The sequence below is a fragment of the Fopius arisanus genome, unplaced genomic scaffold (genome assembly GCF_000806365.1).
Source record: "Fopius arisanus strain USDA-PBARC FA_bdor unplaced genomic scaffold, ASM80636v1 scaffold00013, whole genome shotgun sequence".
In the NCBI taxonomy this organism is placed as follows: Eukaryota; Metazoa; Arthropoda; class Insecta; order Hymenoptera; family Braconidae; genus Fopius; species Fopius arisanus.
In genome coordinates, this window is record NW_011887752.1 from 1,085,976 (window position 1) to 1,103,566 (window position 17,591).

At 35.1% G+C, this 17,591-nt stretch overlaps 2 protein-coding genes across 3 annotated transcripts; one reads left to right on the top strand and one right to left on the bottom strand.

Annotated features, from left to right (window-relative positions):
- Positions 1-6,426: 6,426 nt before the first annotated feature.
- Positions 6,427-12,052, top strand: slf (C-type lectin domain-containing protein slf). 2 transcript variants are annotated; one of them, XM_011299194.1, is made up of 4 exons: positions 6,427-6,529; positions 6,611-6,746; positions 10,854-11,033; positions 11,459-12,052. In XM_011299194.1, the coding sequence occupies exons 2-4, from the start codon at positions 6,617-6,619 to the stop codon at positions 11,839-11,841; spliced, it is 693 nt and encodes a 230-aa protein (XP_011297496.1). In that variant the 5' UTR covers positions 6,427-6,529; positions 6,611-6,616; the 3' UTR covers positions 11,842-12,052. The 2 variants fall into 2 exon arrangements, with proteins under 2 accessions (XP_011297496.1, XP_011297495.1); XM_011299193.1 differs by having other exon boundaries at positions 6,617-6,746.
- Positions 12,053-12,099: 47 nt separating this feature from the next.
- l(2)37Cd (general transcription factor IIIC subunit l(2)37Cd) lies at positions 12,100-16,735 on the bottom strand. The gene is made up of 6 exons (XM_011299195.1): positions 16,525-16,735; positions 16,225-16,392; positions 15,178-15,787; positions 14,051-14,628; positions 12,376-12,559; positions 12,100-12,309 (listed from the first exon to the last, which is right to left on the bottom strand). The coding sequence occupies exons 1-6, from the start codon at positions 16,642-16,644 to the stop codon at positions 12,149-12,151; spliced, it is 1,821 nt and encodes a 606-aa protein (XP_011297497.1). The 5' UTR covers positions 16,645-16,735; the 3' UTR covers positions 12,100-12,148.
- Positions 16,736-17,591: the final 856 nt, after the last annotated feature.

The window sequence follows — 17,591 nt, forward strand, 5'->3', positions numbered from 1 at the left end:
GCGCTCTCACTTTTTTGACTTTTGAAATCTTTATTGATATATTTATTTTACATTTGCTGTTTTACAGAAATATATTTATTATAAGTTAATTTTTGATCCCTGTCGGTTGGACTTCACTCAAATTTGATGATCAGTTTTAAAGTTTTTATCGATAATATGGTTTACATTCGGATTTTAATTTACGTGGTAGGTAAAAATATATAATAAAAACCTAATTTGATGTCTGTTATTTTATATAGAAGAACTACTTACATAGTTTCCCTCTTCATAGGGTGTCCCAGTGGGAATTTGCATCTATAATAATTTGTTGCGGTAATTTATATTTGGCCCATGGGTGCCTCTCCCGTATGCCACAAGTATTTTTTTAAATATTAATATTTTGGAGTTTTTCTGTAAAAAAATTCTTTTGTTTGCGTCATAATATCATCTTTTAGCTTATTTATTTTTAATAAGGAATGTATTTCTTTATTTGTGGCACGTGGGGAAGAACGCGCTCTCATCCTCCTTCACTAGGTTTTATGAGACGTTGTCGTTATTTTCAGTTGCGCACGCAGAAATTATGCTTAAGGTAGTATTCCCGGTACCTGAGTAGCCTTGTTGCCACGTCGATTAATTTCACACTGAATTAATTAATTGCAATATTTAGAGCCCATGAATCAAAATTTTTTAACTGGCAAAATATTCTTTAACATCTCGTTTAAAAAATTTCATGAAAAACTCATAGTTGGAATTTTTACTACTAAAATAAAACCGTCAACTGCCATAAGACTCAATCTTAATCGTCAAAAAATAAGAAAATTAATAACTATTGTTCTGGCCCATCCAGTCGTCCAAAAATTTAACTGCATGATTTTTGTATTAAAGTCTATCTGCATGTCAATTTTCATCAACTATGACATACTACATTAACTGTTAATTCGCACTAATTTCATCAATATTTAAGCTGAATTATTTATTTAATTGGCCGACAAAAATATATTGTTTATGTGCAAGGGGATTATTTATGAATACCCCAAGTTTCATCGGTCTGCGATGATTTTTGTGGATTCCCATAAGACTACGGGTTAAAGATCGATTATAAAAAAAAATCCTGATTAATTAACGATGCTCGCAACTCCCCTGAAATTTTGCACATCATTCTCAGAGCCATGGAAGTACCTAACATAAAATTCTCATTAAATCGGGATATTTCCTTCTACCCCCTAATATGTCAGAAGAAACTCATTAAGCTTCGTAACGGTTTTTATTATTACAAAAAGGAATTATTTGACTATCAGTTCAAAAATGCATCTTTGATAACAAATCGATTGTTGAGAAACAATCCACATTTTTCGCACACTCAAATCCCCAATTTTCTTTTTGTATTAAAATAAATCGCAGTGAATATGATCTAGTCACAATTTAAATATTTCCCATACAAAATCAATAATAGAGTAATTACAATAATTATAATTTTAAATGTACATATTATGTGATATACAACATAGAAGCGTCAATGGAATATGTATTGGATTATTTTTGACAGCAATTCCATGAAATAAAAAGTGGATTCCTCAATTGAGAAAAAAAATCTACCCGTAATTACTCCGGAATCACCTTACGAAGATGGTTTAGCAGTGGCCACGTTTTTTTCTTCTTCTCGTCCCAAGAAAATGTTAGAACTCGTGACTGTTTTCAACCGCTGGTTTCTCGTTTATACCATCATGTGGCTCAAGGTTCCTGATGAATCTCTCAATTTCCCCCCGACCCCGACGAATAATCGCCGACAATCCGTTCGACTCAACCAACGAAAAAATCCAATTTTTTCGGTTCTCCTTACCATTTTCAACATAACTTCCCAGTCTTATGCTTATAATGGAATTGAAAAAAAACCTATTAAAAATTATCAGCCCCAAAACCATTATCCTTTTTCGTTTGTTATTGTAATAAATATTTATTATAGTTTGTTATTTATTTTGGAAAGAAATGATTAATGGAATTATAGAGCACAGAAAAAATATAGAATTTCACGTTTTATGGAATAATTAGTTAAAGCCCTAGTAAAAATAATAATGTCTAGTGGAAAATTGCCCGAAGTTTTTGAATAATTCGAAATTAAAGGATATATTTTTCCATCAATTGTCAATTGCTAAGGAATAATTTTTCATGAAATCTTTCTAGAAGACGGTGTAAAATTAATAAAAGGGGGATTTGATACACAAATTATTTTACATAATTAAATGAAAAATGAAGGGTGATTGCACGATCATCACGTGCGAGGCGATGGGTGTGAGGGATTGGGCAATAATCACATGTGTCTGCATCTGGGGAGGGGGGATTTATGTACCTCTTATTCTCGCGATAAATCGATTACTTATGAATCGCTTATACCAAGACAATGTCCTGAATTTTGTTATTCATAGCTCGCCAACTTTATTTTCATCATCTCCCCTTTTTCAAGATTTTTTCCCCTTTTCTGATTAATTTGTTCACCTGAGAGGTGATGAGACTGGCCTGGATGTCTTGGTTTGCGCGGCTATTCATAACTTCCATTATTAATATAATTATCGGTACACTTTTCGAAAATTTATACATATATCATCTTTATTTTAATATTTTGTGGTTCACCTGATATCTATATATTGATTCACATCGACAACTTCAACTGTCTCCTGTTCCCTGATTAATAATTAATAATAATTAATGACTTCATCAATTTACAACTGCATCACTGTAAAAAAAATGATAAAATATTATATACCAATTAAATATTACTAGAATATTAAATATAACTATAAATAAAAAAATCTCCTTGTGTGTGAATGGAATGACTTCTTCTTTTGTCTTTTTTAAATATCCCTCCTCTGATTCATATATTCATTCTTTCTATTGTTTTATCTTTCTCCTGACATGTTAATTACACCTCAATCTAAATAATTAAACATTATTAATTTAAACCCCACGTGCTTATCAATATATTCAATTTACAGTCAATAGTACGTAGACGAACGTACTTTGAAATGCGTCTGTAATATACAATTTACAATTATTATATAAAAGTGAAAAACTATATATTTTTTATACAGAATTAGTCCACTATATATAAAAGTTATATAATACCTATACCTATATACATTTTATATATTTATTTTTTCTACGTTTTTCCGTGCAGAACACCAATGGGTGTTACACTGTAGGCTATAATTGAAGAAATTGAAAGTGAAATTTCACTTTTAGTTTCTTAGTTTATCGTGGTCGTATGGAAAAAGGTATTTACGGGAAATATATATTAATTACACGCACAAATATTTTTGCCAAAATACAATATGTATATATCACATATAATTACTAGCATATGGGCCATTCCGCCAAATATGAACGGAAATCTGGTCTCAAAATTTTCGACAATTTTTTTTTGCTGCTTCTCACGAGTTATGTAGAGAAAAGAAGATTCTTCCAGTAAGAGAGGTCCCGCCTTTTAATTGGAGTTGCGCCACAAGCTAGAACAATTTTTCCTCAAAATCGCTCGATCGAATAAACGTGTGCATAAATGCTCAAAAAAATAAATCCACACATACGGTGACGTTAAGGTAGTACTCCCAGTACATCATGAGTCAAGCTGAGGTACTGATGAGTTTGATTAGCGCGGTAACTAGGCATGATAATATTGCTAAACGGTTTGTACGCCTGCGTGATGCGTTCCTGTAATGACAGCTCACCTAACCTATATAGCGCCGTTGTCATATCAATTCATTTTACATCTAATTAATTAATTTAAGCATTTATAGCCCATGGATCAAAATTTTTTAACGCACATAATGGTCTTTAACATCTGTACATACAGCTAAAAAAATTTCATGAAACACTCATCGTTGCAATTTTCTAAACTAAAAAACAATCGTGAACTGTCGTAAGACTCAATGTTCATCGTTGAAAAATAAGAAAATTAATAACTAATGTTCTGGCTCATCCAGGCCTCTAAAAATTTAACTGAGTAATTTTTGCATTAAAATCTATCTGTATATAAGTTTTCATCAAAATCTCATCGTTGCTTCGATATACTGAAATACTACCTTAAGGCGATTATTAAGGAGCCATTGCCGATATTCTCTCATTCTTAAAGTTTTTGAAATAAATTGTTGGAAAACCGTGGATCAGATTGTCCTGAAAAAAATGCCGTTGTTTATTGGTGCCCCGAATCAATGACTCACAAATTTCCATTTTTGATAATGTTTTGTGAATTTTTGCAAAGGTTCAGTGAGAACGTAGAAAAATTCTGCCAAAAGTAATGAAACATCGTGAGACATTGAATCATAATAAAACTTGAAAACAGTAGATTTCGCGTGATTCTCGCGTGAATCGCGGATTACGGGCCCAATGACATAAAATAGTGTACGAAACACGTGCCTTATGGATTATTGACTCGTGGGACTCGCTATTGGCTCGTGTTACAACCCTCCGACGAGCCAAGAAATCCATTACGCACTTGTTACGTAATATAGTATTTTTCGCGTGAATTTTATCGAGCGTTCCTCAGAAATTTGGAAAAAACTTGAAAAATGAGAAGATATCAGCAATAACTTCTTAGAATAGTATTGTATTTTTATTTTGTGTTTAAGGGTGAATAAGGAGAAAATCAATTCAACAAATATTAAGGCCCACGGAGAAAATACCAGGCGCGTAATTCAATGTTGCCTTTTAAGACGGATGAAAAAGGGGGCTGAGATAATTGCGAAAACGAAGAAACGAGATTTGCGGGTATTGCAAGGTCGACGACGCGCCTCAACGGATGAATATTCGTCACGTGCCTCATTTTGAATATCGATTTAATCAAGCCGGCTTTTTAATCGATAAATACGCGAAGATGTTGATTAATTCAGAAATAAATCAAGTGGTTGTCGAAACTAACGAATTCGTACTGTTGAAATGATTTATTTGCAGTATGGTTTAGTGCTGATTTTTGGTAAATTTCACGATATTTGTCCAGGCGATTAAATTGTTGACATTAGCTGATACTCTCATGAATTTTTATTCTATGTGTCGCGGAGGTGAAAGTGATATGCAAAATGATGATTCTCAGGAGGAAATAATGAATGTTCGTTCTCTCATTGACCCCATTGAGTAATTATGCGGATGAGGGATGAAGCGAGGCTGCTCTGAATTCTCCAAGGATGATTCCACCTGTGGGAATGGACAAAGTCGAATGAGTTAATGAAATTCTTCGGTTATTTTCTCGTAAGGGTGTGCAGAGAAGATGTCTCTCAAGGGAAAATACCATTTTCAGAATGTCTTGATTTAAAAATGACAACAAAAAGCTATAGATTTCTCTGGAAATTCTTGTGAATTTCTGGTGGAACTCCATAGAAATTCTATGAGCATTTTATTCAAATTTTAATGATTCCCCGTTTATATTCTAGTCGGATTTTCGGCTGATTTTATTCAATTTTCATAAAAACAAGTGATTTTTTTATTTTTTATGTGTTTTATTTGTTCGTGTTGATCGTCAGTGGATTATTATACTACAATGGAGAAAGTTAATAGATTTCTAGTTTTTTTATGTGAATATTGTTTTGGGATTTTTTATGTAAAATTCGGAGAATTCTGATCCTGTTGTGCAACAATAAACAAAATACAGCGGAGAAAACATGAACATTCCACACGAAATTCTTAATTATTTATTGATTTATCAATTACCAACGTTTTCTGAATATTAATAATTTTTTCCTCGACGTGAAACTCAAAAAAAAATTATTTCTATCGATGAAAGATAGCAGTCGATGAATTTATTGATGGGAATTTCGGAAAAAGATTTTGGTAAATATTTGTCCAATCACTTGTCCCAATTGAATTCACGTGGCATGGATAATTTTTCTTCCGATGACAAAGACAAAAGACAAAAAGTAACTGGAATTCTCTGATAATTTGGTGGTGAGGGTGTCTGCACCTGGAGTTATGTCACCTGGTTGCCGTGTCCGGCGCCAGGTACCACAGTCCCGGGATCTCGAAGATCCCATCTGATAAACTTCTCAACTATCACAGAGAGATGAATCAATACCGAAGAAATCAGGTTTTGAAAGCCTTGAGATAAACATCCTCGGCACAGCGACTAATCCAAGTACTTTGAGGCCGTTAGACGATGAAAAATATTTTTTTCCATCGACAGATACCCTTTCTATTGGAAAAAAAATTGCTCAACTGCCCAGTAGTGAGTTTATAGAGCCATAAAGTAGCAATTATCCAAAGTCTTGCAGTTTGGGATCTGTGAAATAATGAAAACCATTTTTTCTCTTTCCATTCTGATACGCATCAAAGACATCAGACGCCTGTTACCCTGAGGCGGCCCATTGGGGCCCCATGGATGCTGCCCATTCTGCCCCACCACCAGGTACCCCACGACACGTCTATATAACCAGACGTTCTCCAAAGCCTCGCCTCATTATTCCCTCGGGTGGATTTTCTCTTGTGTTCTCGACTGACGAGAGATCATTTTTATTTTCTGTTATTTTCACCAGTTTTTTTCCCTCAATTTGTTGATTTTTTAAATACCAAGGTGAGTTCGACTGGCTTTTCCTAACACAATTGTGGTGATTTATTCAAAACTCGTGGTGAGATTCTAGTTTGAAAATTGGAGTTTCAGATGAAGCTGGCCTTAGTGGTCGTACTGGCTGTTGCCTCTTGTGTTCAAGCTGCTGTTAAGGATGCTAGACCCCACAGCAATCGTCCTGGAAGATTTCTCTCGTTGCCTGTTGCTCAAAAATGCGCCAATCGTAAGTTTTCAACTTGCTCAATCCATTAATAACTATAACTATAAAAGCAAAAATTATTAACAGTTCTCATGATACTTCACGATACGTATGTCTTCAAAAATTCCCCAATTCCATAGAAACGAAAAAATCATTTTATTTGTAACAATTTTATTCAGCCTTATCTCTTCAATCAAATTAAAGAATCACTCCTTTTTATTGAATAACCACTTATTCAACACATTCTCAACAATAATTGAGCTCGCGTTCAATTATTCAGCTGACACCTTTGGAGATGAAACAAGTCCATTCAAGTATTAGAAGCCGAGACTAGCCTCCGGAGTTTCACACTTTCGTATCGGTGTCATGAGCTTGGAAGACGTGAAAAAAAAAATCACGACGTGCCCCATGCAGTTGTACGCGTACGTTAATGGTTATTTTTATTCTCATTGATTATAAAAAGATTGGAATCTACAACAAGTAAAGAAAAATGATGGATTACGTTGTGGCATGGATAATCATTTGAGACATTGAGCAGCTGAAGGTCAGAAAAATAATCAAACAAATCCGATGGTAGATGCCATCGAAAGCGCCTCAAGAATATTCTCCTGGTGTTGTAACACTTTCCCCCATTGAATTCAGACCACGAAGCGAATCCAATGTATATTCACGTAACCCGTATTACCATAACACGAAACCGATTGAACCGTTGATTCAAGCGTTTAAGGTTTTATCATTAAAACCAAACAGCCAATGATCAGTCAAAGAAAGAAAAAATTGTTCTTTTCTATGGATTTTGAGACGCTCCAAATGTACTAAAATGTCTCATATGTCTCACAAGTCTCATAGATAATGTTAACGTCAACGACATATCAAAAAATATCAAACATGAGAACGACTCGAGTAAAAACCGCTCACGTCTGATAGCTCTCGTAAACGCGAATCAAATTCAGACTGATAAATTCAGTAAGTCTCATGCATTCGAGTGATAACTTCTCCAATCACTCTCTCACCTTAATATTCACTACGGAATCTTCATTGATTTTGAGACATAAATCTCGTAAATCTCGTGCACTCACCTGAAAAGGTGAATGAATTGAATTGAATTTTATTATGAAACCTCAACAGTCTGAGAGATGAGACTTATTAATGCCTAAAAATAGAGTTAAAATTGTATCACAATAGCTATCAATAATTATTAATTATGAGAAGACCTACGAAACAAATCTCTCAACTCTCAACTGTTTGAGCCTCTTAACACTAAGGAAACCTGAATACACCTGAGCTCTAATGAATAATTCATGTACCGTCGTGAATTTGAAGGAACGATGAAACATTGGGAACGGAGATATTACTGCTGTGAAATTATTTGTCAGTGTGAATAAACAATAGAAGAAAGTAGTAAAATCATTATTTACGCTGTAAAAAAATGGTTGTTTGTTGGTGGCCAATTGAAGAGTGAAAGTTCTATGGTCGTTTGACCTATCCATCTCCCTTGACTTTATTCATCCTCGTGCAATTATTTTGTAACAATTATTATCACATTATGCCTTACGAAAATTACCAATGTGAATCGCATCTCCAGGCATCACAAACTTTCTAAAAACTGTCCACATAAAGATTCGTTGGCTCTTTTCTTTTTATTTCTCTCACTGTCGTGGATTTTTTTGTTTCAAGGTGGAATTCCCCTGGTTTCTCAATGCTTTTTTATATATTAAAAATGGAAACGGAGGAAATAGTAAATATTTTAACCTTTGGGATGACGGATCGTGTGGTTTTGTGGAGACATGACTAGTCACGATTATCATTACCTTTTTTTTTTCTCTTTGGGGAACGACTTTCAATGTAAATAATCTTGACCTTTTGCGTCATCGAATTCTTCAGGTTTTCGGTGTTTTTAACATTGTTTACGGATGCTTCGGGAATAGAAATTTGTGGGATGTCGCGGAGGCTGTTAAATTCGTCATAAATCAGTTGAATCCATGGTCGTTGTTAAAAAGGCGGAACTCGGAGAGCTCGGGTTTTGCTTTTATGGATTTGGTTAGGAGTCGATAAAAGCTTTGGTTGAATAGGTAAATGGTAATTTCACCTGGTATTTAATAAAAACGTGAGAGAAACGCTTGATGGATAGCCAGTATTTTTCACAGGCCGTGGGAGTTTTAGTGTTCTCTCAGTACAACTCCTTCTCGTACCTTTTGCGCTACCCAGTCTCTTTAAAACGTCCTCATCCAGAATTGTTTCGTAATTCACCTTACGACTTTGTTCACGGCACCGAGTTACGGATGTACCGTCCCAGACTCCGCAATCAACTTCACTAATGATCTTACATGCATTACCTTTCCCTTCGATCTTTAAAATATCCATTTTTCTCTTCTCATCGTTCCACATAAAACTCAATACAATGTCCTTTTTATTAATTCAAATTCAAATCACCGATATTACCAATCTCTCTCACATCCTCATCCAAAATATATGCTCATAATTACATGTGACATATATATGACATTGCATTTGTGCCCCTAAAAATATATATCTCATGTATATGTCAGATACAGTCCAATAATATAATTGCAGTGCATATAATGTATATTATAATTTTATTTTGCATTTTTTTTCAATTTCATTTCACCTTTTTTGCAGTGTAACCAATTTTTTTTTTCTGAAAAAGAGATTTCACAATGTAATAGTGAAGATTATTACCTGGCGAGGTAGTTTACGATGACCAATTGCTCACTGGCGAAACATATTTCCGTGCCTGTAGAATTTTGGAATAGTTGAATAGTTGAGAAGCTGAATTTTTGCTGTTTTGTTTTTCTTTCGGGTTGAAATGTCGAAAGAATTTGAGGAGTGAATTTACGATCAATTTAGTCGATTGGGTCAGACATTGTTATTCGAGATTGCGCCAACGCACAAGTATTAACGGAAGAGAATCCAAGTCGACAGAAATTTTTAGACAAAAGGAAGTACATAAAATGAGGGATTAATGGAAAATTAACGAAGAATACAATGAGGGGATTCTAATCTCTTTGTTGAGGCTTGCCTGGGATTTTTTATCGCTGATCTACAAGGATCTCTGTGAACTCTGCAGTCACTCTCGCTGTTTTACGAAATTATTTTTCTGGTTAAAGACAATACTTATGGAAAAATTTCATAGAAAAACTAAGTGAATGCATTAAACAATTCTATTGAAATTTTGGTTACTGTACATCATATTTAAACGATTCTACTAAAATATTGAAATTGCAAAAAGGCATTAGAATTTGATTTTGCCCAGCAACTTCTTCTATTGAGATATTTTCTACAGAATTTCGTCCACCCAAATTAATCAATTTTAGCTCTTTTATTTTTTTTACGAAAAAAGAAGTTAGTATAAAATATCTGCGTAGAATAAATTGAATAGAAAAATGTAATTCCATTGCCTACAGAATATTTTTGATTGAGCATTTAGAGAGAATCCATTGAATTTTCTAGTAAAATTGGTGCATTTTTGAATTTATTTTATTGGTGCATGAATTTTTTAGAATTTCATGGATAAACTTACGACCGAGTTCTTCAGCTATCAACGCTTGCATGATGGAGATGGAGAATTTCGCAATGGAACATCTCCTCACGGTGGCAATCATCGATAAGTTGAGAAGAAAAAAAAAGTAAAAAACAAGACAGTTGACATTTTCGAGTTGAATATCTCCGTGTGTAACCGATGCTTACTGTTGTTTCCAAGTTTTTTTCTTTATTTTTCTCAGGCAACTCCGCCGATTTGTTTAATTTATTCATTTATTCATTTATCCTTCTTTGAGTGACAAATGTCTCTGATTTATATTGACCGCACTTTCTTATGGAGATGTCATGAATTTTGTTGAAACACTTCTGACGTTAATTAGACAGTAATTAAGTAATTACTCGAGATGGTTTTTCGAGTAATTTATTTTTTTTCCTACGGTCATTTTTAAACGGCCAGTCGGAGAGAATGGGTTTCTATTTCAACATGCTGACGACCTGTGACCTATACGGGCTGATGAATTGTCGTTAATAGATAATTCGATGTTGTAAAGTGATTCCTTGCATTTTACTGTTAATTCGTTCCAGACAATCATTGAATCTATTATTTTAATTGGCTAATCCATTTTTTAGGGCCGAAGGAGTTCAATTACAAAGGACACAACTACTTCCTGAGCAGTCATGTGCCCGTTCATGCCAATGCTAAAGTTGACTGGTTGGACGCCCGAAACATCTGCAGAGAGTACTGCATGGACCTCGTGTCCATCGAGACACAGGATGAGAATAATATGATCTTCAAGCTTATTCAACAAAGTAAATTATTTTTTTACATTCAAAAATATTTGCCGTTTTGTTCAACCCAAGAATTAATCAAGGCCAGGGACAGAACAAATTCCATTGAAACCCCAAAGAATTGTTCAACTGCGAATATTCACGTTTGGAAAGTTCGAAGGAACGATTTGCGAATTTTTAGAAACAGATTAATCGAAAAAACAAACGATTGAAACTACGATGTGGGCTATACAACCCAGCGCCGCCATCTTGGGAGCCTCTCTGGACAACAAGATGACGGATAAATAGTCGTCCACCTCGCAGTTTTAAAACTTAATTACAATTGATTATCTCCTCCAGGAGAAATGAAATTGGTTGTATCAGACTGCGAAGATGTGAAGAATTGTGAAGCCTTAATTTTCGCATGTGATAAGAAATAAATTAATTGGTAATTATGAATTTTCTAGACGACGTGCCTTACATCTGGACCTCAGGCCGTCTCTGCGATTTCAAAGGCTGCGAAAATCGTCGCGATCTTGAGCCAAAGTCCCTCTACGGTTGGTTCTGGTCAGCTAATCGTGAGAAGATGGCGCCAACTAACCAGACCCCAGCCGGATGGGGCTACAACCCCTGGTCTCAAACGGGACACAAAAAACAACGTCAACCCGACAATGCCGAATTCGATATCAATGGCACCACCGAATCTTGTCTATCTGTACTCAATAATGTTTATAATGATGGTATCGCTTGGCACGATGTTGCTTGTTATCACGAGAAGCCATTCGTCTGCGAAGACTCGCAGGAGTTACTCTCTTACATTGCCAGCACCAATCGTGGAATTCGTTTGTAATTTTTTCTGTGAAAAGTGCCAAGAAAAATTAATGGTCTTTCCTTTCGAAAACCATTGCTTTTGAGAAAATTGGTTTTTCATTTGAAACAGAATAATTTCCACATAAATTTCATATAAATTTTATAGATTATACGATAACTACAGATGACTATTTTTAAATAAATTAATCACAATTTTTGATATCTTAAGCGTTATTAAAAGTTGAAAAGAAGCTCTGGTTTTCTTTACTTTAATGACATGTTTAGGTCTGTTGACGTGAATAATATATTAATTGAATGTGTCGAATGTTTATTGGTGGCTTCGTTGATCAAGTGTCTTGCCAGTCTGGGTCAGATTCATTTGAGGAATTGCTGGATCGTTTCTTTTCTATTGTCTTGCTCGCCACCAATTTTCGTCGTTTATCGCCTCTGCTGAAAGGTAGTTTCATGCTCAATCTGCTTCTTCGTTTTCTGGGAAGAGTTGTTGGATCTGAAAAAATATAATTATTTTATATTTTCTCCAGCGATGTCAAGTGAAAATACACAAATCACTCACGGTCTTCAGGAATGTTCATTTTCTTTCTCAGAAGAGTTTTCACTTGTCGATTTATTATCTCCCTGCACTGGTCCCCAAATCCACTTGGAAGCCATCCTCTTTTCTCATGACATTTGCTACCTGGTGATGGGTCTGGTAGTTTATTTAGCATAGCCTGTATTTCTTCGCAGTAAACATCGCAGTACTGGAAATGGAATGGTTCAAATTAGGAAATTTTACTTCTCAAACACAAATAATAATATTGTATGCATGTGACTTTTTACTAAATTAAGACCTGGATAGATCATCGATAAATGTATGGTTTCCGGATAAAAAGGTGAGCAAATCCTTAATTAGGTGACGGAAACTGATCCAATCAAATAAAAAACATCCAGAATGGTTTGTTGGACCTGAACTAGATATTTACCGGATGACTTATCAAACGCGGTCTTTTGTTTAAATTCAATCTTGTTAGCTTAAAATATATTAGAGTTTAGGATCAAATTTGCCTTGCAGTAACCACTCGGATGGTTATTCATAATTTACCGCCCTTCAATAATTTTTCCTCTTTTTTCCATCGTGTTTTTATAACCATTCGGGTGGTCGCCGCAACCCACATTTGATTCCAAATTTTAATATACTGTTCGAAAATGACCCTTGACATTTCTAATGGAAAAATGAAATTTTCAACAATGGCACAATGACATTCAATTTGACACTGAAAAACCGTGAAAGTGAGGAAAATTCAGGCAATCATTTCCCTGAATCAATATATTGATAATTCTATTATATTTAAAATGACATTTGCACGATGAGCATGTAAACTCAGGTCTTCATTGGAAACTCGATTATCATTCAACACGAAAAACACACATTTCTTGAATTCGCAAGATAAATGGAAAATTTAATGGACGTTGTTAATTGAAATTGGGTTAAAATTACGTACGTATGGCATCAGACAACTCGTATTTCGAATGGATTTATAATTGCTAGTGTGACATCAGAGGCGCGCGCGGAACGCACATGCTATAGGGGACGATTTTTATTATCTGTGAGTATATAGTCGGTTCCCTCCCATCGAAAAGATTAATCTGTTGAAGCAATTCTAACAAGTAGCAGGATGTTAAATAGTTACTGATCATTCTTTTTTTTTATTTTAACTGTCTAATTTATATTTTCTTTCCTGATCTTTGATAATTGTCATGTATTTTTTGAAAGTGCAAGTTTTCTCATTGACGAATACTGTTGAAATAAATTGGTATTTGGGAAATCATTTACATGGAAAATACATCAATGATCCGTATCATTTGAAAGCTTATTATTCAAGCGTTCAGATAGTTGGGAATATTTGACAAGTTTCGTTTTGAACTACAAGAATCACAATATATATCCTTAACACAGAGAATGGACGCGACACGTTTTTATCGTGAAAAGAAAATAAGCTTCCAAATGCATCACTTTTTAATGGCACGGGTACTGAAAATTTGGCCGAATGGAAAACCTCTACGATAAGATGATATACCTATTTCATGTTTTGAACCTTGAACCATTCAAATCCTGCTTTCGTGAGCTTTGAAAGCTTCGTCAGTTTTATATGGAATACATGTCATTTATATATAAGAGAGGGAAGCATTGAGGACTGAAAATATCGAGTGAATGAGGTGGACAATGATTTTTTCAATAAGAATAAATTTACCTGATAAAACATCTGCCTCGACGGTGGGATAGTTCCCTCACGGTAAATGTAAACATTATCGTTCTTGGTCTCTTCCTTGGCCACTTCCTCCTCCAGCTCCATAGTCCCCAGGACAGCAGGCTTGGGTCTAGCAGGATTAGCAGCTTTGTAAGGCAGACTGTAGCTCATATTGCGTTTTTTACCCTTGATATTCTGCTCGAGCCCGTGCATTGACTTGAGTCGATAATCCAGGGTCTGATATTTTCTCGCAGTGGGATCTTTCCTCGGATCGTATCCCAATTTAATCCACATGATCCTCCAAGGTCCACTAAGAAAATAGTACGCGTACGATGGCAGCAGAATTTTTAATTGTTCATTTGTGTAATTAGTTTTGTAGAGAATTGCATTCCTCGACCAAATCGGCCTCTCCTCGAAGAGGGCTCTCATCGTCTCCAGGTGATTGTCGTTCAGAAACTTCACCTTCATCGCTATCTCGATACCTTTGGGAGGGTGCGTAGGAATTGTTGCGGTCACGAAGTGAATGAAGTTGGCTAGACCCGCTCGACGCTTTCTCGTTTTTCCAATGATATTTTCTTGCCCTGAATTTAAATCCAATTGCATTTTCTTAACATTCATGGAGAATTGTTTTTTAAGTTTCAATTTTTTAAATTATTTTGCAAACTTTACGCATATTTTTAGGCGCAATCATTTTGGGCAAAAAGTTGGAATACTGATGCATAAAGTATGCATAATCTTACTTCATATTATACTGTAAAATTGACTCAAATAGAATATTGATGAATGAATTTAAAAAACAATTCAAATTTTCAAATTTAATTCCTGGAAAACTGCTCAGTATTACTGAAATTAGATTGAATTATGTAGAACTTTGCTAGAGAACTCTTAGCTGAGCCAATTGTACCTGTGAAAATGGCAATGTTTATTGTCAACTAATGAAAAAGTATGCGCTGCTATGCGGGATTCCTGCATTAATTGATTATAAATGATATGTATGAAAGCTTTCTTCTATATGGCTGAAACTTTTTGTAAAACTCTTTTCTAGGGATAAATTTCGAAGAAAATGTAATGAAACTAAATGAAGTGGTCAGAAAATTTCCAAAGATATGACATTAATTTCGAATACCCACCAGGTTCTTTGGTCTCAGCCTTCAATGGTAACTGCTGAACGTTGTCCATTCTGCTGAAAGCAGCCGGTGGAAAAAAATAAGGAACTTTCTTCTCCAACCACTTGTACGGAGGAATTCCTACAGGATGAATGCTCTCATAGATAGACTCGTTCCTTCCAGAATCCCTCGTACTTCTGGCTACTGGCAGGTACTGAAAGTCACAGAGACTGGTGAACCTGAACTCTGTATCCACTCTCCCCATAATCTTCAGCTTCGGGAGACGGTAATTTTGGTTCCCAGAGAGATCCTCGTATTTGGATTTATCAATCCTACAGTTATTTCTAGGATTGGATTCTCCGGGATCAATGGAGGAGCTCCGAAGGTCCTTTGTGATGTCTTCAATTGAATCCTCGAGCCTCGTGATGTCCTTGGGCATCGCTGATGCGTGGTTTCTCCAGGCTTGAGAAGCTTTCTCCTGATTTTCCCCCGTTACATTATCAACTCTTGATTTTTTCACGCGAATTCTCAGGAGAAAACCTGAAACCTGGTGGCGATCCCCACAGGCTGGCTTACAAAACCCATCTGAAGGACGGAATCGAAGCTCCAGGCGTCGGTTCGATGTTGTCACTGCCTGAAACATATTTTTTATGTTGAAAATATACGTATTTACTATAGAGAAAGTAAATCCAGTGTGATGATGAGTATTTTTTTTAATAACGTAGAAACGATTTGTGCCAGGAAAAAAAATCCTGAGAACTTTACTACACATCGACACATCTCGAAATGCCCAGTAAAAAAAACGTTCGCTAAAGTTCTATTATTATATGATTAAATTATTTTAAAAAAAGAAACAAAGAAAACTGGAAGCAATATAGGAAATTTATCATAAGCATTCCCAAAAATATCTAAAAAATCATTGATTTTACAATGTCTTGAAATTTTCTATAAAGAGTTCCTTTTGATTCTTTCCCTTTCTCTTGCCATCGACTTATTGCCAAGAAACGAGAGAAATGCGAAGAATCCTAGAAATCACTCAGTTCTTCATTATTTATGAGGGCAATTGCTCACGGTGGAAATACCCGAGAGCCCTCCAAGTGTCTCCATAGCCTTGTCTACATTAATAACATTCCCAGGATACCGAATGCAGGTATATTTTTTATTTAATTTGTGCCCTCCGGGATAAACTGTTTCGTTCTCCTCGTCGTCTTCCTCGGCATTCTCTCCCTCCACCTTTTCCTGAAAGAAGATAAAAACTTTATTAAACCTTACTTTCTCCAAAAAAAACTTCCACAATGCTCGAGTGCACCCTAAGCCCTGGAAACAACACGTAATTTAATAAATCTTCTATAACCCTTAATTTTTACTCACGTGTTGACTGTTGTCATCATCAGACTCTCCACTTTGGGTTTTAAACTCATTCATTTCAAAATCCTTGTCCGTGGGATCATTATCACACGTCACCGAGCAATCACTTGATTCTCCTTCCATTCTATCTCCTCGAAACGATTAAAAATCACCTCTAAATCCGTAATTACCTCAGTTTCTCCATCAGAGAGTATTTCAAACTTTATTCGAGGTTATGAACACCACAACATGTAACACGTGACCAGAATAAATTCAAACGACCGTTTCAGAATGAAATTTAAAAATACTCGGTATTTACCAATTTCCGGTACGCGAAACAAATTTATAATAAAAATTCCATCTGATTAGTTATAATGAGAAGATATTAATGATTGAATTACGAAAATAAAGATGACCGTTTGATCATTGGATAATTTTATTGGTTTTTATCATTAGAAGTTGGAAATTGTAAAGGTAAAATTGTATTATCTCAATCTATTTCTACGGTTGTTCGGGATAAATCAATCATTAAGCACGAATTGACTAATCTAAGTTTTAAAAAATCGATAAAAATCAAAGTAATACAAATTGAATTCAAAGAATGCCTTAGTATCGATCGATTGGGGAAATTATCGACTTACGATAGAAACTCCTTAACTTTTTTAAGTTACTAAAATGTTCGTCAAAAGGAGTTTTTCATATTTTCTTCTGAAGTCAATGATTTTTTTTATGTAAATTAATATTAAATGAAATTATTTCCGACACGAATTTAAACTATCTTATGGAGTCATTCTCGACAATTACGTCGTCACAAAATTTACTTCCCGTAAATAATTCTTTTTCTCAATGCATTGTCCGTGTTTTGCGAGACCGTTTATTTTTCGAAGCTTGCCAATGAGGTTCGCGCGCAGCTGTTTTTGTTTGAGCTCAACAAAATGGCAGCGCGACATGTATCAGACAAGAGCAGACGCCGGGAGCTTGAATTGCAATTGAAATTTCGCGAAAGCTGTAAGTTTGAGTGTAATGATTCTTTGTCAATTGATCGACACTGAATAGTCATATGGACATCTGGGATTTATTCATGAGAACAA

Coding starts and splice junctions, on each gene's coding strand:
- slf (XM_011299194.1), top strand. CDS start 6,617: ATGAAGCTGGCCTTAGTGGTCGTACTGGCTGTTGCCTCTTGTGTTCAA. Junction 6,747..10,853: donor TGCTCAAAAATGCGCCAATC/GTAAGTTTTCAA, acceptor TCCATTTTTTAG/GGCCGAAGGAGTTCAATTAC. Junction 11,034..11,458: donor CTTCAAGCTTATTCAACAAA/GTAAATTATTTT, acceptor TGAATTTTCTAG/ACGACGTGCCTTACATCTGG.